Here is a 19,168-nt window from a genome sequence, read left to right as displayed (position 1 = left end):
AATGAAAAATAATGAAAATAAATGGAATGTAAGTAATCTTGTTTGGGAGCAACATGAAGAGAATGGAATGAAATTATTTTGTGATAATATTACTAGTAGGCCCCTATTTTAAAATAAATGGTTGAATATATAGGGGTATTTTAGAAGTTTTAGTAAAAAAATTATTAAATCTAATTCTATTCCCTTCCATTTCTCCCAATTTCGGGGGGAATGAAAATTTGAGATTTTAAGGGAATAAAGAGAAATGAGTGTTCCCTTCTACCCATTTCATCCCCTCCCACTTAAACTCCCAAATAAGGGAATTAACTTTTCATTTTCTCTATTAAAACTCCCAAACAAAAGAAGGGAAGAATATTCTAAATTTATTCTTTTCATTCTCTCCTCTCAAACGAGACCTTAAAGTTAAGGGGGCGGCTTTGCTGCTGGTTGTGTACAGTGACTTCGGCTTCTGACTCCGCTATTGCTTAGTTACTGACTATTTAAAGGGTTAGATTGTTTGTTTTGGGTAAGATTGGATGACTAGGCTTAATTTTGTTTAGTTTTACTATTAGTAATTTTGTTGTTGGATTAATTTTTTTAGGCTTGTATATTTTTTTTTTTAGATTTGGTCTTTAAAATGAGAAAGATGTTAGAGTTTCAAACTTTTTTACAAATTGCTGATGTGATGAGTGATTATTGATAAGTAAAAAATAATGTAAGCGGTAGGTCCAAATGCGAATCAATAAGAATTTGCTATCTTAACAGTTTGTAAAAATGTTGTAGAAAATTTTGACTATAACAATACTCTTAAAAGAATCAATGAAATTATTAAGAAGGTAAAAATGTAATTTTCTAAAATAAAATTGTTAAAATTAATACCCACATATATAATAATATATATTTTAAAAAATTTGGGGGCATTACCCCTCAAGTCAAACCATGGCTCTGTCTATGCCATCCAAATATGCTAAAAGGATGAAGCCATTTAAACATTTTTTTTAAATTATTTTATTTTAAATAATACTAAACGAAAAACAAAATCTATTAAATAAAACATATCCTAAACATTTTCAATTAAAGTTTTAATAAAAACAGAAAGATTAAACAAATATAATTTGCTAATAGATTTGTACGGATTTTACAAAATAAAGAGAAATTAAATGTTAATGACTAATCTGGTAATTAAATTTAAATTGACTAAATTAAATATTAGTCTAAAATATTCTGTCAAATTGAATGCCAAAAAAAGAAAAAGAAAAAGAAAAAGAAAAAAAATCAGGTAGTATACAACCCCAGTCCAGTCCGTACTTCTCTCCATTGTTTCTTCCTCCTCAGGAAACTCAGGAGTTGGATTGTTTCTCAAGAAAACGAAAACGAAAGCAAAAGAAAACATGGCATCATCATCAACACCAGGGGGAAGTACCGATGCAGAGAGAGAAAAAGCGTTGGATCAATTGCTCACTGTCTTGGCTTTCTGCGAAGACGACAAACTCCATATCTTGCTCAGCAGGCTTCTCCCTTTCGCTATTTCCTCTCTCTCTTTTCAATCGTCCCTAGTCCGTAACAAGGTCTCTTCTCTCTCTCTACCCATTTATTTTTTCTGATTCATGCTGTTGCTGTGTCAATTTTTCTCAATTATTAGCGCCATTTTAATGCATAAGTACTGCTTTCTGAACCTCAAAATGGAAAATGAATGAGCAAAGATAATAGAAGGGTAGGACTCGAAAAATTGACAAGTATCCAGATTCTGAATTTTCAATTTTATGTTCTGGCGAGAGGGTTTCTCAATAACTAACACAATTTTAATGCGTAAGTACTGCTTTCTGAACCTGAAAATGGAGAATGAATTGACAATGACAAAAGGGTAGAACTCGAAAAATTGACAAGTACCCAGATTGTGAATTTTCAATTTTATGCTCTTATTTTTTGTGTTCTGGCGAGAGGTTTTCTCAATTACTAACATATTGTTAATGCATAAGTACTGCTTTCTGAATTTGAAAATGGAAAATAAATGAGCAACGACAAAAGGTTAGGACTCGAAAAATTGACAAGCACCTGGATTGTGAATTTTCAATTTTATGTTCTTATTGTTGTGTTCTGGCGAGAGTTTTTCTCAATTATTAACACATTTTTAATGCATAAGTACTACTTTGTGAACCTGAAAATGGAAAAATGAATGAGCAACAACAAAAGGCTAGGTCTCGAAAAATTGACAAGTACCCGGATGGTGAAAATTCAATATATGTTCTTATTGTTGTGTTGTGGCAAAAGGTCAGGGGACTTGGTGCAATGGCAAGTGCCTTCCCCCAAAAGTGACAGGTTGTGAGCTTGAAGAAAAAATAAAAAATAGGGTAAGACTGCCTACCAATGACCTCTCTTAGACCGTGTAAAAGTAAGAGCTTTGTGCGCTAGATAGAAATGGAAAGTTTATTTCCATGGAAATGGAATGTTTGATGTTTGTTCTTACTACGTGTGATCAACATTTATCTCTACTCTAGTGTATCCTTATTTTGCTGTATACTTTATTTTCTACACATGTAGGGTAATAGATGTATACTTTGGTATTTGAATTGCCAAGAGCCTTGTAGCTCAACTGGTACCTTTTGGTGTTTCCAACGGAGACGTTCCTGGCTTAAATCCCTTCCTCCAACTATCAAATTATCAAAAACTTTGGTATTTGAATTAAAAGCCTCCAAGGTTAATAACTTCCATGTCGTGACAGGTTCTTGAGATATTGAGTCATATAAACAAGAGAGTGAAACATCAGCCTGAGATTGCTTTACCGCTATTGGAGTTATGGAAAGTGTATTCAGAAGCCAATGCTGCTCCAATGGTCAGAAATTTTTGCATTGTGTATATTGAAATGGCATTTGAACGTGTTCAAGCAAAGGTATGTTTGTTTTCTCCAGTCTACATCTTTTTTAGGAAATTATTTTGCTTAGTTTGTAATGACAGCATGCCATACTAGCAATTTGGAATTAATGATGATACCTGATGGTAATAGCAAAAAGAAGAGTTGGCACCTATGCTTTTGGTGAACATTTCAAAGCTTCCTCTTCAGCACCAAGAGATTATCCTGAGAATTGCAACCAAGGTATCTTTTTGTCTTATCTGCTTTAAAAATAAATTGTTGATGCAGCCCTGGAAAACTTAGAATGATTTTTGTTAGTTTATGAGGATAGGAAGGAAATAGAGGAGTTGTGACTGGATGGCTGCATTGAGCGGCCATTCTTTTTCTTTGCTGGAATTTTAAGATTTATGCACCCTGTCTTGATATTTTCATACCATTTGTTCATTTCCTGTGTACTGTGGATGTTATTTGCTTTCTTTCCTTTGAATAAAATATTTATCTTTATTAATTAAAAAAAAAAGTAAGTGAATAGAGGAAAATTAGGTGTGGTGAGTGCATCTATCTCCTTGGACAGACTATCTCAAAGTCTAATCCTATGTTTGAAAGGAAACATTTTTATCTAATTGTTTTTCCTAGAACATGTAAGGGTGCAGCCTAGCGGTTGGAGGCTTGGGATGAGCTGTAGACCTAGTCATCTGGGTTCAATCCTCACTAGGAGTTCTCTTGGATTAGATCATGTATTCGTGGTTTACTCTCAGGGATGGGTCCAAAGGACCTTTCCTTAGTGAGGTTCCAGTTCTTTTTTGCGAGAACAAAGATCAGAAATTAAAAAATTCATTGCTTGCTTCTAGAACCATACAATGACACATATTCATAGAGGCTTAGAACATTCAAAACTTCTCTTGTAACTAAGATAATAAATACTTGACTTCTTGGAGAACTAAGAATTTGGCTAATTTAAGGATGACTCCTCTAGAATTTGAATACTCAAAAATAATTTTAGATTTATTAGTTGCTTTATTCCCATCGACTCTTCCCTGCTGGAAAGAACTGAGCTCCAACTATTGAAAAGCTTGATATCTTTCCAAAAGTTCTTGACTGATACATTGGAAGTCTGATACAATTATCAAAGTGCTTTCTGAAATTGGTTTCCCTTTCCACTTGACTAGGAATTTCTGGTACCCTTCCTTTCTTGTAGAGACAAGTTGTTCAACAAGGACATCTTTTATCATGTCTGGTTTCATAGGTACCACAGGCAGTCTAAGTCTTGATTGTTTTCATTCAGTGTGCTTCATGGTGCTCAGAATAAGGGTTAGATTCTCCACATTGAAATAGAGCTGATGCTAAGATCTTTTGGGAGCTCAAGTAGATATGCATTTGGCCCAAGCCTTTTGAGTAGCTAATAAGGTCCATGTGTAGTATTTTAAATGCTCCTTTGGCAAATTATTAGGTTGTTACCATAACTTTGTCATAATTTTTTTTGTTTTGTTTTGTTTTTTGATAAGTAATAAACTTCATTGGAATTGAAAAAGGACAAAAAGATATAACAAGGCACGCAGGCAGTGTGCTAAGAGGCAACAAAGAAAAAGAAAACTAAATAGCAATGAAAGTACACAAATCAAGCATTTCAGGCAGAGACATGAAAGTAACAACACCCTAAGCATTTACCCATTCAAACAGAGTCTGAAAGAAGACAAGCTTCAACTCATGAATCGACCTTTCATCCCCTTCAAAAGGATGTGTATCTGCATGAGACTTGAATTTCTCAGTGCTAATAGCAATCTTCTTTTAAACTTCTTCATGGATCTCATAGATATGCCTCATGAAATCCTCAGCCTTTCGGCTTGTTCTAATATCTGTTGGTAACAGATAAGGTCAATAGGTTGGCTTGGCTTTTAATCCTGTGACAATTTCAATTGCTGACCGACCTGTTGTTTTATTATTAGAATTGTTATAAGAAAATTGTGCTGCAGGCAGAATCACATGCATGATTGTACATTTTCCCCAACAAGGTATCATAAAAGGTTTCTTGAACTTTGGTTAATAACCTCTGTCTGACTAACCATCTGTCTTATGGTAGTAGGCATTTGAGCACTCAGCTTGGTAACCATATTTTTCATAAGGTCTTCCAAAAGTAGCTCATATATATATATATATATATTTTTTTTTTTTTTTTTTTTTTTTTTTTTAATTGAAAAAATAAGGAAATAAATTTTTTTTAATATCTGAAAGGGGTGTAACCTATGTACAAGGGAAGTATTTGAGAGGTGCACCAAGAAATCATGTAAAAGTAAAAGGATCAAGAAATTATAACAAAAGAGGGAAAAAGGCCATGACTTACTCTAGAGTTCGAGGATTCACTTTTAGGGTTTGAATGCTTCTTACAATGGCTCTAGAAAAATTCCAGAAATTGTCCTTATTTCATATCTTGGCTACAAACAACTTTTTAAATAAAACCCTACATGACAATCAAACTAAAATACCCGACTTTGAAATCAAATAAAGCACTTAAAAAAAAGGATAATCTGGCAGCAGCTCTGTTTTAGCATAAGACCCACATATAACAAACTTCCAGCAATCAAACTAGCTACTAGATAAATCCCTGGTGAGGCTTGTAGTATCATTGTAGTCCGAAATGCCTTGTGTTATCATGATTTAGAGTTCAGATTCTTACGTCTCTTGTAAACCTTTCCAAAATGCCTTGTGTCCTCGTTAGAGGCCTTTCCTACACAAAAATATCTTAGCGTTCTTAATGAGTTTCTCAAGGTAAACAGACCAGCTAAAGTTGGAAACGGCTGAATGGTGGAAAAAGATTCTCATAACTGACCTTAAATACAATTCAAATTAAGACTTAGTTGAGACAGTGAAAAGGATTCTCATGACTGACTCCGACTATGCTTGGAGTTAAGACGTGGTTGAGTTCAGTGAAAATTGGCAAAAGTCAGCTATCTTATTAATTCTAAGAAACAGCTTATGTGGCATTCCATTTTACATCTGGGTTTCTTTCAGAGTTATGGCAATTCACAAATATCGACTGTTGCTTGCTTTTAGGTGATTGGTGAATGTCATTCAAGTCAAATTGATGATGAAGTTACTGCCAAGTATAGATCAATAAATGATTCTCAGGATAGGGAGCTCTTCATTGAATTTTGTCTTCATACAGTTTTGTATCAACCACCATCTCAAAGGTACAGAAATCAATTTAGTTTTTGTGTGATACTTGATCACTAAGCATGTTGTTTGTTATATCATAGCTGACTTTGAAGACTCATGTTTCTTTGCAGTGGAGGATGTCCACCTGGACTTTCAATTGCTCAAGCCAATCGTGTTAGTGGGAAACATCAATTGAAAAGCGATATGCTTTTAATGACAAAGGTGAATTTATTATGGGGCAATTCAACTGCAATAAATTAGATGGCTTGTCCTATTTCCAATCCTATGTAGAAAAAAAAATCTAAAATAAATGAGCTGAGAGGTTGGTTGCTCAAGCTATTTCATTTATTTATTAGCAATCTAGAGCAAATTTTCAGTTAGGATTGATCGCGTTATTTGGCTTTTCTAGGGTAAAGAATCAAGCCAACCTGAGCAATTAGGTGCTTATGATTAGTACATTCATCTTTCAAGATTATAGTTGATTGTTCAAGTTGTTTTTATTAATCCAATCTTGAGCTGACTTTAAGTATTTTGTTATTTTTCCAAACCGATTGTTGGAGCAAAAGCTCATTATATATCTAACATGCCTATTAAATAGCAAATGGTTTCATTGTTAATTGGTATCTAATCCAGGAAATGACTTATGTTCATAAAATTAAACTTCGTTTTTAACATTGTGACCTTGCTCATGCTTTGTGGATATTTGTTTGTGTGTGTTTTGGGTACATTGGGTTGTGCCACTGAAGAAATTGAAGACAGAAATTTCTCTCAAGCAAATCATTAAATGCAAAAGCATTAATCAGATAGAGAAATTGCCTGTAACTTACTCGCCATTCTCTTGAGTGAAATTCTGCAAAAGTCGTTTCTGAGTGCAATTTGAAGACCTGATTAACCCTATCTTATGCCACTATATAAGCTTTATATTGCATGACTATTTGACATTGAAAAAGGTTGACACACCAAGAGCAATGGAGAGAACTTCTTGCCTTTCCTTCCTTGTGCCAAACTAAAAATTCTTAGATTTTGCCCACTCATCTTGTGATCCTAAAGAGAGTGATTGTGAGTTTATTTGAAACCACAAAGATTCTTTCCAGTGAGTTCACTGCAGCAAATCTTATTGGCATGTGGAATTCATAAGAAATTTTAATGATTGGGAGTTTGATGGGGTGGCTTCATTTTCCATTTGTTAGATTCTCATATTCTTCTTAGGGAAAATAATGATAGGTTGAGATAGAAGTTAAAGAGTACTGGGGAGTTCACCTTGCAATCTTTTAATGAGATATTGCGTTTTTCCATTTGTTAGATTCTCATATTCTCCTTAGGGAAAGTAATGATAGGATGAGATAAAAGTTAAAGAGTACTGGGGAGTTCACTTTGCAATCTTTTTATGAGATATTGCGGGGCTCATGCCCTCTGCCTTTTCCTTGGAAGGCCATATGGAGGGCCAAGGCCCCTCAAAGTGTTTCTTTCTTTGTGTGGACAGTGGCTTGGGGGAAAATTCTCACTTTTGAGAATCTCATCAAGTGAGGTTATTCAATGGTGAGTTGGTGTTGTATGTGCCATTGTAGCAGGAAGACTGTGGATTACCTCTTGATTTATTGTAGCTTGGCTTTCAAGTTGTGGAGCTGTATATTCATGATGTTTGGGGTTTAGTGGGTTTTACCGGAGAAGGTTCTGATTTACCATGTGTGTGGTGATGTTGAGGCCCGAATTCAGATATATGGAATCTTATTCCTTTATGTTTGATGTGGACTATGTGGAGGGAACGAAGCCAGTGTACTTTTGAAGATGTGGAGTGCGCATCATCTCAATTGCAAGCATCCTTCATTAGTTCTGTTTATGAGTGGTCTTTTGTATCGGGTCTTACTATTAGTAACTCTATTCACTCTTTTGAAGAATTAATTCATGTGTAGATATTTCTCCCATTGTAATTCTTTAGGCTACTTCGTGCTTATTCTCACAAAGTAGCCTCATTTCAATAATATTATTTTTACCTATTAAAAAAAAAAAAAACTGCAGCAAATCTTCATGGAGGTCCTTGAAGTGACAGAGGTTTGGTTTGTGACGTGGAGAATATCACTGTAAATGGATGCCATAGGTTCTGGTACTATTTTGGTAAGAAGGTAAGCATGTGTTTGCAGATGTTATATAGAGAGTCTAGGTTACAAAGGTTTGAGAGTTCTGACTAATTGTAACTGTTCCTTTATAGTATATTTTCAATGGGATTGGATTTCCCGGAGTGGTTTTCCATTGAATAGGCTCTTCATTGGTTTTGCACTTCGTTACCAAACCTTTGCGTTCTCACTTATATTGGTTTAGATTTGATACTTGTGGTTAATATATTTGTTTGCACTAGAATCCACAATAAACATGTTTAATTTCCTCTGTTTAGTTACATAGGGGTCAAAACATAATTTTCAGTTCAGAACTATTCTCATCCAGCTCTCATGTATTGCAAACTCCTCCTTAGTGTAAAAATTAGCTGATTTTCAAGTTGCATCAACATATCTCAAGTTGCATCAACATCTCTCCTTACACATGTATGCACGCAGTCTATATTGGTCAATGCCTTGAATTCTTTCATGAGGTATATATATATATTTTTTTGTAAGCAGTTGGGGATCTTGAATGTTATTGAAGCCATGGAGTTCGCCCCTGAGCTTGTTTATCCTATATATGTGGCTGCTTGTGTAGATTGGTACGTCATAGTTCCTCTTGTATATTTATTTAAATATTTCTTATCTTTTTTTTTTTTTTAATTTTTTTTTTTTACTTTGGTTTGTTTAATATTTCAATTATAATGTGTTATTTTATGATTGATTGATTCAAGGCAGGAGCCTGTTGTTAAGAGAGGGGAGGAGCTTTTAAAGAAGAAGGGTTCTGGTGCGAATTTAGAGAATCCCAACCTGATAAACAAACTATTTATATTATTTAATGGTATGTAATTCTTAATTTATCTTTTTAATTAAATTTGATGCAATGGCTTTGTTATAATTTGATCAAGTGATGTTCTTTTTCCACATTCTCTTCCTCGCTAGATATCTTATCCATATATATTTTTTTTATTAAGAAATTTTATTAAAAAAGCACAAAAATGGGCGCAACTCCAATAAAGGGAATGCATACAAGAGATACCAAACAGCTATCATCTGAAATTAAACAATTAATAAACATTGTACGTTTCTTTTTTATCTTATAAAAAAAAATAGTTCTCATATTACCTATCAAAAAAAAAAAAAAACCTTTTTGTTGCTTTATTCAAAAAAAGAAAAGAAAATGAAGATCAATAAACACAATCATTTTGAAAAGGAATAACAATTAGTGGTAGCAATCCAACGCACAGGGAACGCAATAATAGAAGCTTTAAGTCCAAAATTGATCTCTCACACCCTTCATAGCCACAAGCATTTCTCGCTTTCCATATACACCATACCGTATCAGGCACAAAGGAATTGCATTCCAAATTTCAAATATGACGATGCTGGCTGAGCTGTCCCTTCCAACAAGCTAATGAATAAATCACCCTTTAGGCTTAGCCCAGTTAATCTCAAATAGTCATAAACCATGACCCACAACTCTCTAGCAATATCACAATGAAGAAGTAAATGATCTGTTGATAAGTTCTATCATTAAATTGAATTTTTTTTGATAATTTTGGCATATTAGTTTGGCTTTTAAAAATATCTTTGGATGATGGAAATCATTACTATATACTTAACCTTGAGATTCCATGGGTAATTGACCATAATTTTATTAGTTGGATTTGTTAGATTGTACTATCTATAATGAATCTGAATCTCCTTGCAAGTCTAGGGAGCTTTCATATACAGTTGCTAAAAAATGATATAATGAAGTAACAGAAGGTCATGAAGTGATAATATGTGAAGAAAATCACTTTTCACAATATTTATGACTCATCCTTTTATCCTAATCATGATTAAAGGTTTGTATGAGTATTTGATGATAGCGACTGCTAGTATGCTTTGGCTTATAGTTTGAATAAGAGGAGTTTACATTTGTAATATTTTCTATCTGAAAAATTTATGTTAAGGCTTTTGTTTGAAATGCATTGTTTTTTTTTTTTTTTTTTTTTTTGAGGAAGAAATACATTGGTTTTTGCAAGTCTTTTTTTTTTTTTTTTTTTTTTTTTTTTTGAGGAAGAAATACATTGGTTTTTGCAAGTCTTTTTCACCCTCTTTCCGATCATGCTAGTACATATTTGATACATATATTATGATTTTTGTAGGTAATGTTGGAGCAGAAAATGTTGAACCAGATTTAAGAGTCAATCCTGGGAATCCTGCTCTTAAATCCAGACTGATGTCTATTTTCTGCCATTCTGTAATGGCTGCAAACAGTTTCCCATCAACTTTGCAGTGCATATTTGGCTGCATATATGGTACTTAGCTTCTCTTAAATTTTTTATTTTTATTTTTTATAATATATATATTTTTAATTTTATAATATAAATAACTTGACTTTGTGTTTGCCCATTGTTTTAATTTATTTTGTAAGTCAATTGTATTTTTGTTTGGGCCCTAGTAATTAATTAGGTTAATTAGTATTTTTATTTAAAGTCTAGGGTATTTTTGTCATTCAATAAGTGGGGTTTCTTATAGAATTAAGGTTTAGCATTCCTAGATAAGCTTTGTACTCCTATGAAGAGAGATTTTTTTGATGAATAAAGTTTTGATTGAAAATTTGTGGTCTAGTGCTGACTCCTAGTGGTTCTCCTTTACTTGGTGTTTACTCCAAGCAACCCTAGGTGCCGACTCCTAGGTTTTATCATATATTTTGCTGTTGCATTGTTCTGGTTTGTCCTGCATCCAGATTGTTCCTGTTGCCAGATTTGCTGAAGCATTGTTATTGGGTTGCAAATATTTTGTTTTGTTTTGGTAAACTACACACACCCAGTGGGGCTTGAGTAATGCTGACTTGTGGAAAGATCAGTAAACGCAATCATTTAGTTGGGTGAAGCCACAGTAGTAGAATTGTTCTCTTCTTTGCAAGGAAACTATGGTCACTCTGTGTATAGTAAAATCTGGGAGTCCTTTTTTTTTTTTTTTGGCATCTTCTGTGGGTAATTTGGAGAGAAGATTATCTGAACTTTTGAAGGGGCTGAGCTTACGTTGATCTTGATCAAATCTTTATACCTAAGAACTTTGTATAACTGGATGTCTGTCTTAGGTAGGGTTAATTCTGCTTTTTTGTAGAATTGATTGATATTTTAAGTTTTAGAATATACTTCTTAAGGAGTTGCTCTAATGTACTCTCTTTGTACTGTAGCATTCTCCCCTTTACATAAAGTGATGTTTCTTTTAAAAAAAGAGAGGCAAACATCCTTATAATTGTCATATTGGAAATCACATAGAAATTTCGGACTTTCCATGGCTGCATCATTCTCCCCAAGTTTGAAGAAATCTGGCCTGGGCTTTTCTAGCACAGAAATTGATTTCTTTCCAATGAGCACTAGACATGCATTCCAATGTTCGTAAAAAAATCGCATTAACTTTTTGCTCACCTTTTGAAGCATCAAGCTTAATAACAAAGGATCTGTGTTTCATGCCTTATGTAATCTGTATGGAATCAATACTTATAAAAGAAAATGTAATCTGTATTGAATATGGTAAAAATCAATAGTGGAAATAATCTTGAAAAAAAATGCATCCTTAGATTATTTTGGAACACGGACTTTTAAAGAATCTATATCTATCCTTATCTCCATTGCCTTTGTCATGCAGTCTTTCTGATTCTGCCAGAGTACACAAGTATTTAACCACAAATACCTATCACTTGATTTTGAAAACCATGTAAGCCTTGATGCCATTGGTGTCACACATAAATCTTCATATTGCTAAAATTGTAAATAACATACAAACTAACAGCAACCCCATTTTCATGCCATCCTTTTGTATTGAACACTTTACTTTGGGCAAAGGAGCTTGAAAGGCTAAATGCTTTTTAGAACAGGAAATACTGATTGGTACTGCAATTTGTAGGGTTTATGTATAAGTACATTACTTTAATAATGCAGTGTCATATAAATGTCATATCCAAGGTTTTGGATTTTTGTATTTTGTGATAGTTTATCTAATCCTCATCGTTTTGACTACTTGGTCATAAAAGGGAAGATTTACTTTTATCTTCTTTTCAAATTTTGGTAATTTCATGTTTATTGTGTGATAGGATGTCCTTATGCTTATTTTTCTTTGGTTTCCTGAATTCTTAAATGTGATAGGAAATGGTACCACATCAAGGTTGAAGCAGTTGGGAATGGAGTTTACTGTCTGGGTATTTAAACACGTAAGGAACTTTTAACTTCTTCTTTTTCTTTGGTGTTCTGAAAGAGTGCTCATGCTAGTGCAGGTTCCTATTTGTGGTTCCCACTATAAGTTCTAGATGTTAGATACTACATCTTGTGGGCTATGATCAAACCTTTGGTTCTAGTTTCCTACACTAGCATACATCTAAAATTACATATGTTGGGAGGTTTTAATGACTAAGAGATTTTGTGTGTTTGGTATACAAGTTAATTGATGTTTGCCATGAATCATGTCAATTTTAATATGTTTTGGTTGAAATGCACTTTTGTCTCTGAAATTTGATCTAAATTCAATCTTCGTCCTCCAAATGTAAAAAGTTGCAATTTCGTGGAAAATATAAAAGGTATCAATTTTGTCATTTCATAATTTATTCATCACCAACCTCAACTTTTTAATGTGCCGTGTTAGTATTCTGCTTGCCTATTACACAATTCCTTTAGTAGCTGAAGGAGAGAAGGAAGCAATTGGTACTTTTTAAAATTCAGGGAAAAAATTGCAGTTTGTTTGTTTGATTTTTGATTATTTAAATTGAAGAATGAAAATCAAACTTGGATCAAATTTCCAGATGAAAAACATATTTTAGCCTTTGAAGTTTGAACAATGGGGGGTCTTTTTTTTTTTGGGTATTAGAAAGGTTTTTTCTTGTTCAAGTTGGAGCTTTATCATGTGTAGTGAAACACCCCATGCTGCGCGTGCCCCAATTGCAATGCAAATGTGAGCATGGGATAGCTAACCATCAACTGTTAGTCGCTGTTGCTTTACATTAACAAAAACAAGAAGAAGAAGGCCTTTGTATAAAATTTTTTGGGGTCAGCTATGGATCCTCTACAAGATTAGTTTGGGTCCACATGTATTTATTTCCTCCATTTTATTATATTCAAAGTCATAACTTTTGTTACTTCCTTAATTGACATGTCATTTTTAACTACTTCTACTATGTTATCTTTGGTCTTCCTAACTTCTTTTGTTCTCTTAACTAAATTAACTCACACTTTCGTACTGGTGTATTAATCACTCTCCTCTGCACATCACCAAATTAGAGATTTTGATGCTCTTCTTCCTCACTTCATTTTGATAATTATTTATGCAGGCAAAATTTGATCAACTTAAGCTTATTGGCCCAGTTATACTCACTGGAATCCTGAAGTCACTTGACAGTTATTCAGATTCAAAATCAGGTCCTGCATTTGAAGTTCTTTGAACTTCTTATATATGTGTGTGTGTGTGTATTTATGTATGTATGTATAAAATTTTATTTTATTAGGCTTTGTAGAACTTCATTCTGATTGATCTAGTGTACTAAATTCACCCAGATGCTACTGCTAGGGACACCAAGACTTTTGCTTTTCAAGCAATTGGGTTGTTAGCACAGCGCATGCCTCAACTTTTCAGGTTCATCACCCAACTTTTCTGCTTTCTTCTGTGACCCCCATTAGGCATATCTTAACATTGTGTACGAGGGGAAAAAGTTCTGATGGCTATTTTTTTTTCCTCAGTGGTAAGATCGACATGGCTCTACGTCTTTTTGATGCATTGAAAGTAGAGGATCAGTCTCTTCGTTTCATTGTTCAAGAAGCAACCAATTCCCTTGCTGCAGCATACAAGGTTTGCTAGTATTTTTTTTTTTTTTTTTCACTGGGTTGAATATATCATTAATAAATTCTCTTTCGCTGATGTGGCAATTAATTCACAAAGCTGTTGTTTCTCATCACTACTTTAGTGAACTTAATTTTAGCAATTCTGTTGTGGTTTTGTCAATTGAACTATTGCTACGTGATACTGGTTGGTTCAGTGGCAGGGAAGGTTTTGTTTTGTTTATTTATTAAGGTGTATTTTTTAGTATTAATATCTACCCTTGCTATTTTCTAAGGAAAATGCTCATGATGGGAATCATGTTTAAGACTATTCCTATATTTACGGAATACTCATTCTCCAACTGATCCAAATGAGAGAAAGGATGTCTGAGATTCATTTATAATCCTGGACAAACTCATTTATAGACAATTGTGATTGTCAGAGAGGTTATCTTTGAGATCTGTGACATAGTATGGAAGGATTAAAAGAGACCCATTATATTAGTTAAAAAGATATTATACAAGGATTTCAAAGAGAGCCATTGAAGTGTATAAGTTATATGCCCAAAAGTTACCTCAAATAAATTTGATGTAGAATTAGATATAGTTACCATCATTTAGTCACTAAGACCTGTCCAGAACAACAAATGCAAAAGGGCAACATCTTTGACTCACTTGATTGACATTTGACAATACATTATGGTGGAAGCCATGTTTATAATGAGATTCATTGAATTTTTAAAAAAGGTCAACTATAAATTTATTACAAATATATTTTGAATTTGAGTTTTCATATCAATACCATTTACATTTACTCCAACCAATCAATTTCTTGGTCTTGTTTTCAAGATGCATCGTTTTAAAAACCGAACCGGACTGGACCAGCCAGTTCAACTGGGAACCGGACATTAATTCGGTCCGGTTATTATTAAAAACCGAAAATAAGAGAGAAACTGCAAAAAACCGAAAACTGCTGGTTCAACAGGCAAAACCGGAAACAGGTACGGTTAAACCGGTTTTAAGTAGTTCTTCATAAAGACTTCTGCTATTGTGTTTTTGAAAAAAAAAGAAAAAGAAAAAAGAGAGAGATGTTGTTTCAGATTTAAGGAGAAGAGAGATTTTTATTTTTAAAATGCTCGAGTCTGAAGTGGTGAAGCCTAAAACGGCCACAATGACCCCAAAAAGGCAAAAACATCAAACTTACCATCTTTGTATTGAGGAAGAAGCTCAAAGATGAAGCAGATTTACAATTTTACAATGATATGATCTGTGCTTCAGTTGAGGCCTTTTTTTGCTGCTCTTGTCTGCTTCAGTTTGCTTCAGTGTTGGTATATTGGTATGAAACATTTGAAAGTTTAAAATTGGTATTTGAAGAAACTGAAATGCAAATGCCGATGCCGAAATAGAGGGATAGCATAGAAAGAAGTCGGGGTAGGTTGAGATATTTAATGGTGTGCCACGTTTCAGTTTTCTATTGGTTATAGGCTTTTTAAAATTTTTTTCCATTCAATTGTGTGTTCCATGTGGTGCCACATTTTTGGCATGCAAGGTAGTAAATTTTTTTTCCATTAGTCATAAATCGTGAAGTCATGAGTGATCATGACATTTCTTTTTCTTAAAAAAAAAAATAGTATCATCTCATTTCATTAATATAAAAACACGAAAATGAGCATAAATTTATATATAGTTATGAATTAAATAACCAAATAATTATATATTAACTAAATATTAATATATTATATATAATTAATTAATTCATATACTAAATAAGTCTTTGGTTATATTTTAGTATTTTTATTTTGTAAATATAAGATCTAAAAGCTTACTTAAAATCATTTTAAATTTTTTTTATATATTTTTAACTAAACATATTTACTACTATTAGCTTATTAGTTATATAAAAAGACTTATTATTTATTTTTATAATTTAATTAAATTATTTATGACGTTACCAGTTTTTTTGGCATGCAAGGTAGTAAATTTTTTTTCCATTAGTCATAAATCGTGAAGTCATGAGTGATCATGACATTTCTTTTTCTTAAAAAAAAAAATAGTATCATCTCATTTCATTAATATAAAAACACGAAAATGAGCATAAATTTATATATAGTTATGAATTAAATAACCAAATAATTATATATTAACTAAATATTAATATATTATATATAATTAATTAATTCATATACTAAATAAGTCTTTGGTTATATTTTAGTATTTTTATTTTGTAAATATAAGATCTAAAAGCTTACTTAAAATCATTTTAAATTTTTTTTATATATTTTTAACTAAACATATTTACTACTATTAGCTTATTAGTTATATAAAAAGACTTATTATTTATTTTTATAATTTAATTAAATTATTTATGACGTTACCAGTCAGACCATTGGTCGGACCACAAAACTGATAAGCTGTCCCTTTTTTGGTTCTTTGTCCGTTCCGGTTTTTAAAACCATTTCAAGATGTGGAAAGTGAACTATTCTTTCCAATATATGTTATCACTGATTGCAGTCCCTCTTCCTTCCTAGAAAGAGTGGTATTTATACCCAACTGCTTGATTTGGATTTTACTATTCATATCTTCTTTTGCAATACAAGTTATAACCTACAATCAATTTAAGTATATTATTGGTTAGTGCTCTAAAGCTTAAGTTAGGCGTCTTTGTAGAGATGGAGATTTGTTTGGGGTGGTGGGGTTGCAGGTGGAAGGCCACTAAAAACTGAAAAACTGAAAAACAAGAGTTAAATTCTGTTTCTTTGTCATTATGCACTCTCAAACTTTATTTATGCTCATAGCTTCCTCAGTGCAGTCAGAAATATTCCAAATGTTTATTTGAGGCAAAGATGGGTGGGTTAGTTGGCTTGAATGCTTCTTGTTTGTTGGACATTCTCTTTCTATGCTTTACCATAAGCGTTCACATTTTTGTGAATACAATTAGCTTGCTCATAAAGCTGACAACTTACAATTCAGAAGTATTTGACTTCTTGACCACTTTGCACCTGTACCTCTGAGCCATGTTCTATGATATTAACTTTTTTGTTTTGATTATTCTGCTTCACGTGCCCTTTATAATAATCTAATTAATGCTGCTATATTATCTGAGCATCAGGAAGCCCCTGCAACAGTGCTAAGGGATTTGGAAACTCTTTTACTGAAAAGTTCTCAAGAGGTATCTCACTTTTAATTTGTTGACTTCGTTTGTCTGTTGCTCTTTGTTCTTCCTTTGAGGATAAGAATTTCTATGCTTCATTAAAGAAACTTGCTGCTCAACCATATATGGCTAATTTATTGGTGCTGACCAGGAAAAAAGTGAAGTACGGTTCTGTGCTCTGAGATGGGCTACTTCTTTATATGATATGCAACATTGCCCAAGTCGGTTTATTTGTATCCTTGGAACTGCAGATTCTAAGTTGGACATAAGGTACTGTAAATTTTCATTTTGTATTTGGAATGGTCTCTGCTTAATTTGCAGAAAATTCTCTCCTTATGTCTGTTTTTCTGGCTCTCTTTAAATATATATATGTGTGTGTGTGTGTGTGTGTGTGTGTGCGTGTGCAATAATTTAAAATAAATAAAATTTACATTCGATTTATAATTCAACTTCTTTATAATCTTGCTTTCAGAATGAAGTGATTGAATGGAAAACAATTTATGCCATTCTGTTTCATAATGTCTTGTACGTTTTGATTGTTATATCTACACCTCATCTTTTTGTATTATTTCTTTCTTGAAATCTAACAATTTTAGCTTATGCCATTATTTTTTTTGATAAGTACATGATGATGATGTTTTGTTGTTAATGTAATTTCCTTCTGTCAGATGAAGAAAGAACTCAGATAGTTTTTATCAATAAATTATAACACTCACATCCCCCTTAATTTTTTAGGGAAATGGCACTTGAAGGCCTTTTTCCTGTTAAAGATGAAGGACGGATAATAACTCAAAGTCTTGATCTTCGATACCCAAAACTTGGTGTCATGCTAGATTATATTCTTAAGCAGCAACCGAAGTTGTTAGAGTCCAATGAAACAAGGGAACATAAGCTTCTTTTCCCACCAAAAACATATGTGGCTATGATTAAATTTTTGTTGAAGTGCTTCGAGTCAGAGTTGGAACTGAACAACTCTCTAGAAGGATCATCTGAATTTCAGTCTTCAGTGGAAGCAATGTGTTTATTACTAGAGCATGCTATGTCATTTGAAGGCTCTGTTGAGTTGCATGCCAATGCTTCCAAAGCATTGATAGATATTGCATGTCACTTTCCAAAGGTTGGTTAGCTCAGATTCTCTTGCTTTGTTTCTTCACTGGTTCTTGTTGTTGCATCTTTCTTTTCTTACGTATTATTGTTCTATCTAGATGATAGCTTCACACTATGCACTTAAGTTGTCATGGCTGAAGGCACTACTTAGTCATGTGGACTTGGATACTCGTGAATCTGTTGCACGCTTACTTGGAATAGCTTCCTCTGCTCTTCCTATGCCTGCAGCATCTGCTTTTATTCATGAACTGATTGCCTCAATCAGTGGAACACACAAGTTAAGGTTTGTATGGTTATCTTGTAAGGAATTTGATATTTGCAACAGAATATGTAAATTGTATTAGATTTCTCAGTCTTTTATTTATTCTTTCTCTGTTTAGGTTTGAGACTCAGCACGGAGCATTATGTGCAATAGGATATATTACTGCAGATTGCATGTCTAGAACGCCTACTGTAAGTTGGATGTTTGTGTTGTTATGTTATTACGTATCTTTTTTCATTCTTTCCTCTTCTTTTTTTTTTTTTTTTGGGGGGGGGGGGTGGGTGGGGGAGGGCACCCTCTGGGTAAGAAGATAGTATTTGGAATTTGGTGGTGTTGCTGGGTTGCCATGTGTGTTCTCATCTGATGACATACCGTATTACTACTATGGCCCCTTTTAAGGCAGCAGCAGCTGTTGAAAAGAGATTGGCTGCTTAGAAGAGGCGTATCTTTGAAAAGGCAGGAATATCAATCTTAATATAAGCTCACTCTTGAGTTTTCTAATAGATTAAGAAATGCCAGAGGGATCTCCTTTGGAATGGGAAGGATGATTTATTTGAACACCATTCGGTCAAGGAAGGGATTTTCCTTTACTTTTCATGGATGGGGTAATGCTGGTTTTACTTACTAAAATGTTTTACTTGCCAATAAAGAAAAAAAGAAAAAAGATTCAGTGAGGGGTAGAAAGAAGAGGAAGACAGCTAAGCCTTAATCCCAATTTAATTATTGTTAGGAATCTTCCTTCTTAATAGGGTGCTTTTAGGTTAGTGG

At 33.3% G+C, this 19,168-nt stretch overlaps 1 protein-coding gene across 1 annotated transcript in view; it reads left to right on the top strand.

The window, feature by feature from the left end:
* Positions 1–1,240: 1,240 nt before the first annotated feature.
* LOC112035785 (uncharacterized) overlaps positions 1,241–19,168 on the top strand; it is a 43,183-nt gene continuing 25,255 nt past the window's right edge. Inside the window, exons 1-17 of the mRNA XM_065770802.1 lie at positions 1,241–1,547; positions 2,702–2,869; positions 2,984–3,073; positions 5,882–6,018; positions 6,115–6,205; positions 8,599–8,681; positions 8,814–8,920; positions 10,230–10,382; positions 12,222–12,286; positions 13,397–13,484; positions 13,620–13,698; positions 13,803–13,911; positions 16,990–17,049; positions 17,183–17,301; positions 17,767–18,148; positions 18,237–18,421; positions 18,519–18,591. Coding sequence (XP_065626874.1) covers positions 1,371–1,547; positions 2,702–2,869; positions 2,984–3,073; positions 5,882–6,018; positions 6,115–6,205; positions 8,599–8,681; positions 8,814–8,920; positions 10,230–10,382; positions 12,222–12,286; positions 13,397–13,484; positions 13,620–13,698; positions 13,803–13,911; positions 16,990–17,049; positions 17,183–17,301; positions 17,767–18,148; positions 18,237–18,421; positions 18,519–18,591 — 2,166 coding nt within the window. The 5' untranslated portion in view covers positions 1,241–1,370. The remainder of the gene's footprint in view (positions 1,548–2,701; positions 2,870–2,983; positions 3,074–5,881; positions 6,019–6,114; positions 6,206–8,598; positions 8,682–8,813; positions 8,921–10,229; positions 10,383–12,221; positions 12,287–13,396; positions 13,485–13,619; positions 13,699–13,802; positions 13,912–16,989; positions 17,050–17,182; positions 17,302–17,766; positions 18,149–18,236; positions 18,422–18,518; positions 18,592–19,168) is intronic.

Source organism: Quercus suber, unplaced genomic scaffold, assembly GCF_002906115.3.
Source record: "Quercus suber isolate HL8 unplaced genomic scaffold, Cork oak 2.0 scaffold_36, whole genome shotgun sequence".
NCBI lineage: Eukaryota > Viridiplantae > Streptophyta > Magnoliopsida > Fagales > Fagaceae > Quercus > Quercus suber.
The sequence above is the reverse complement of the archived record's forward strand: the minus strand, read 5'-3'. Positions and strand labels throughout refer to the sequence as shown.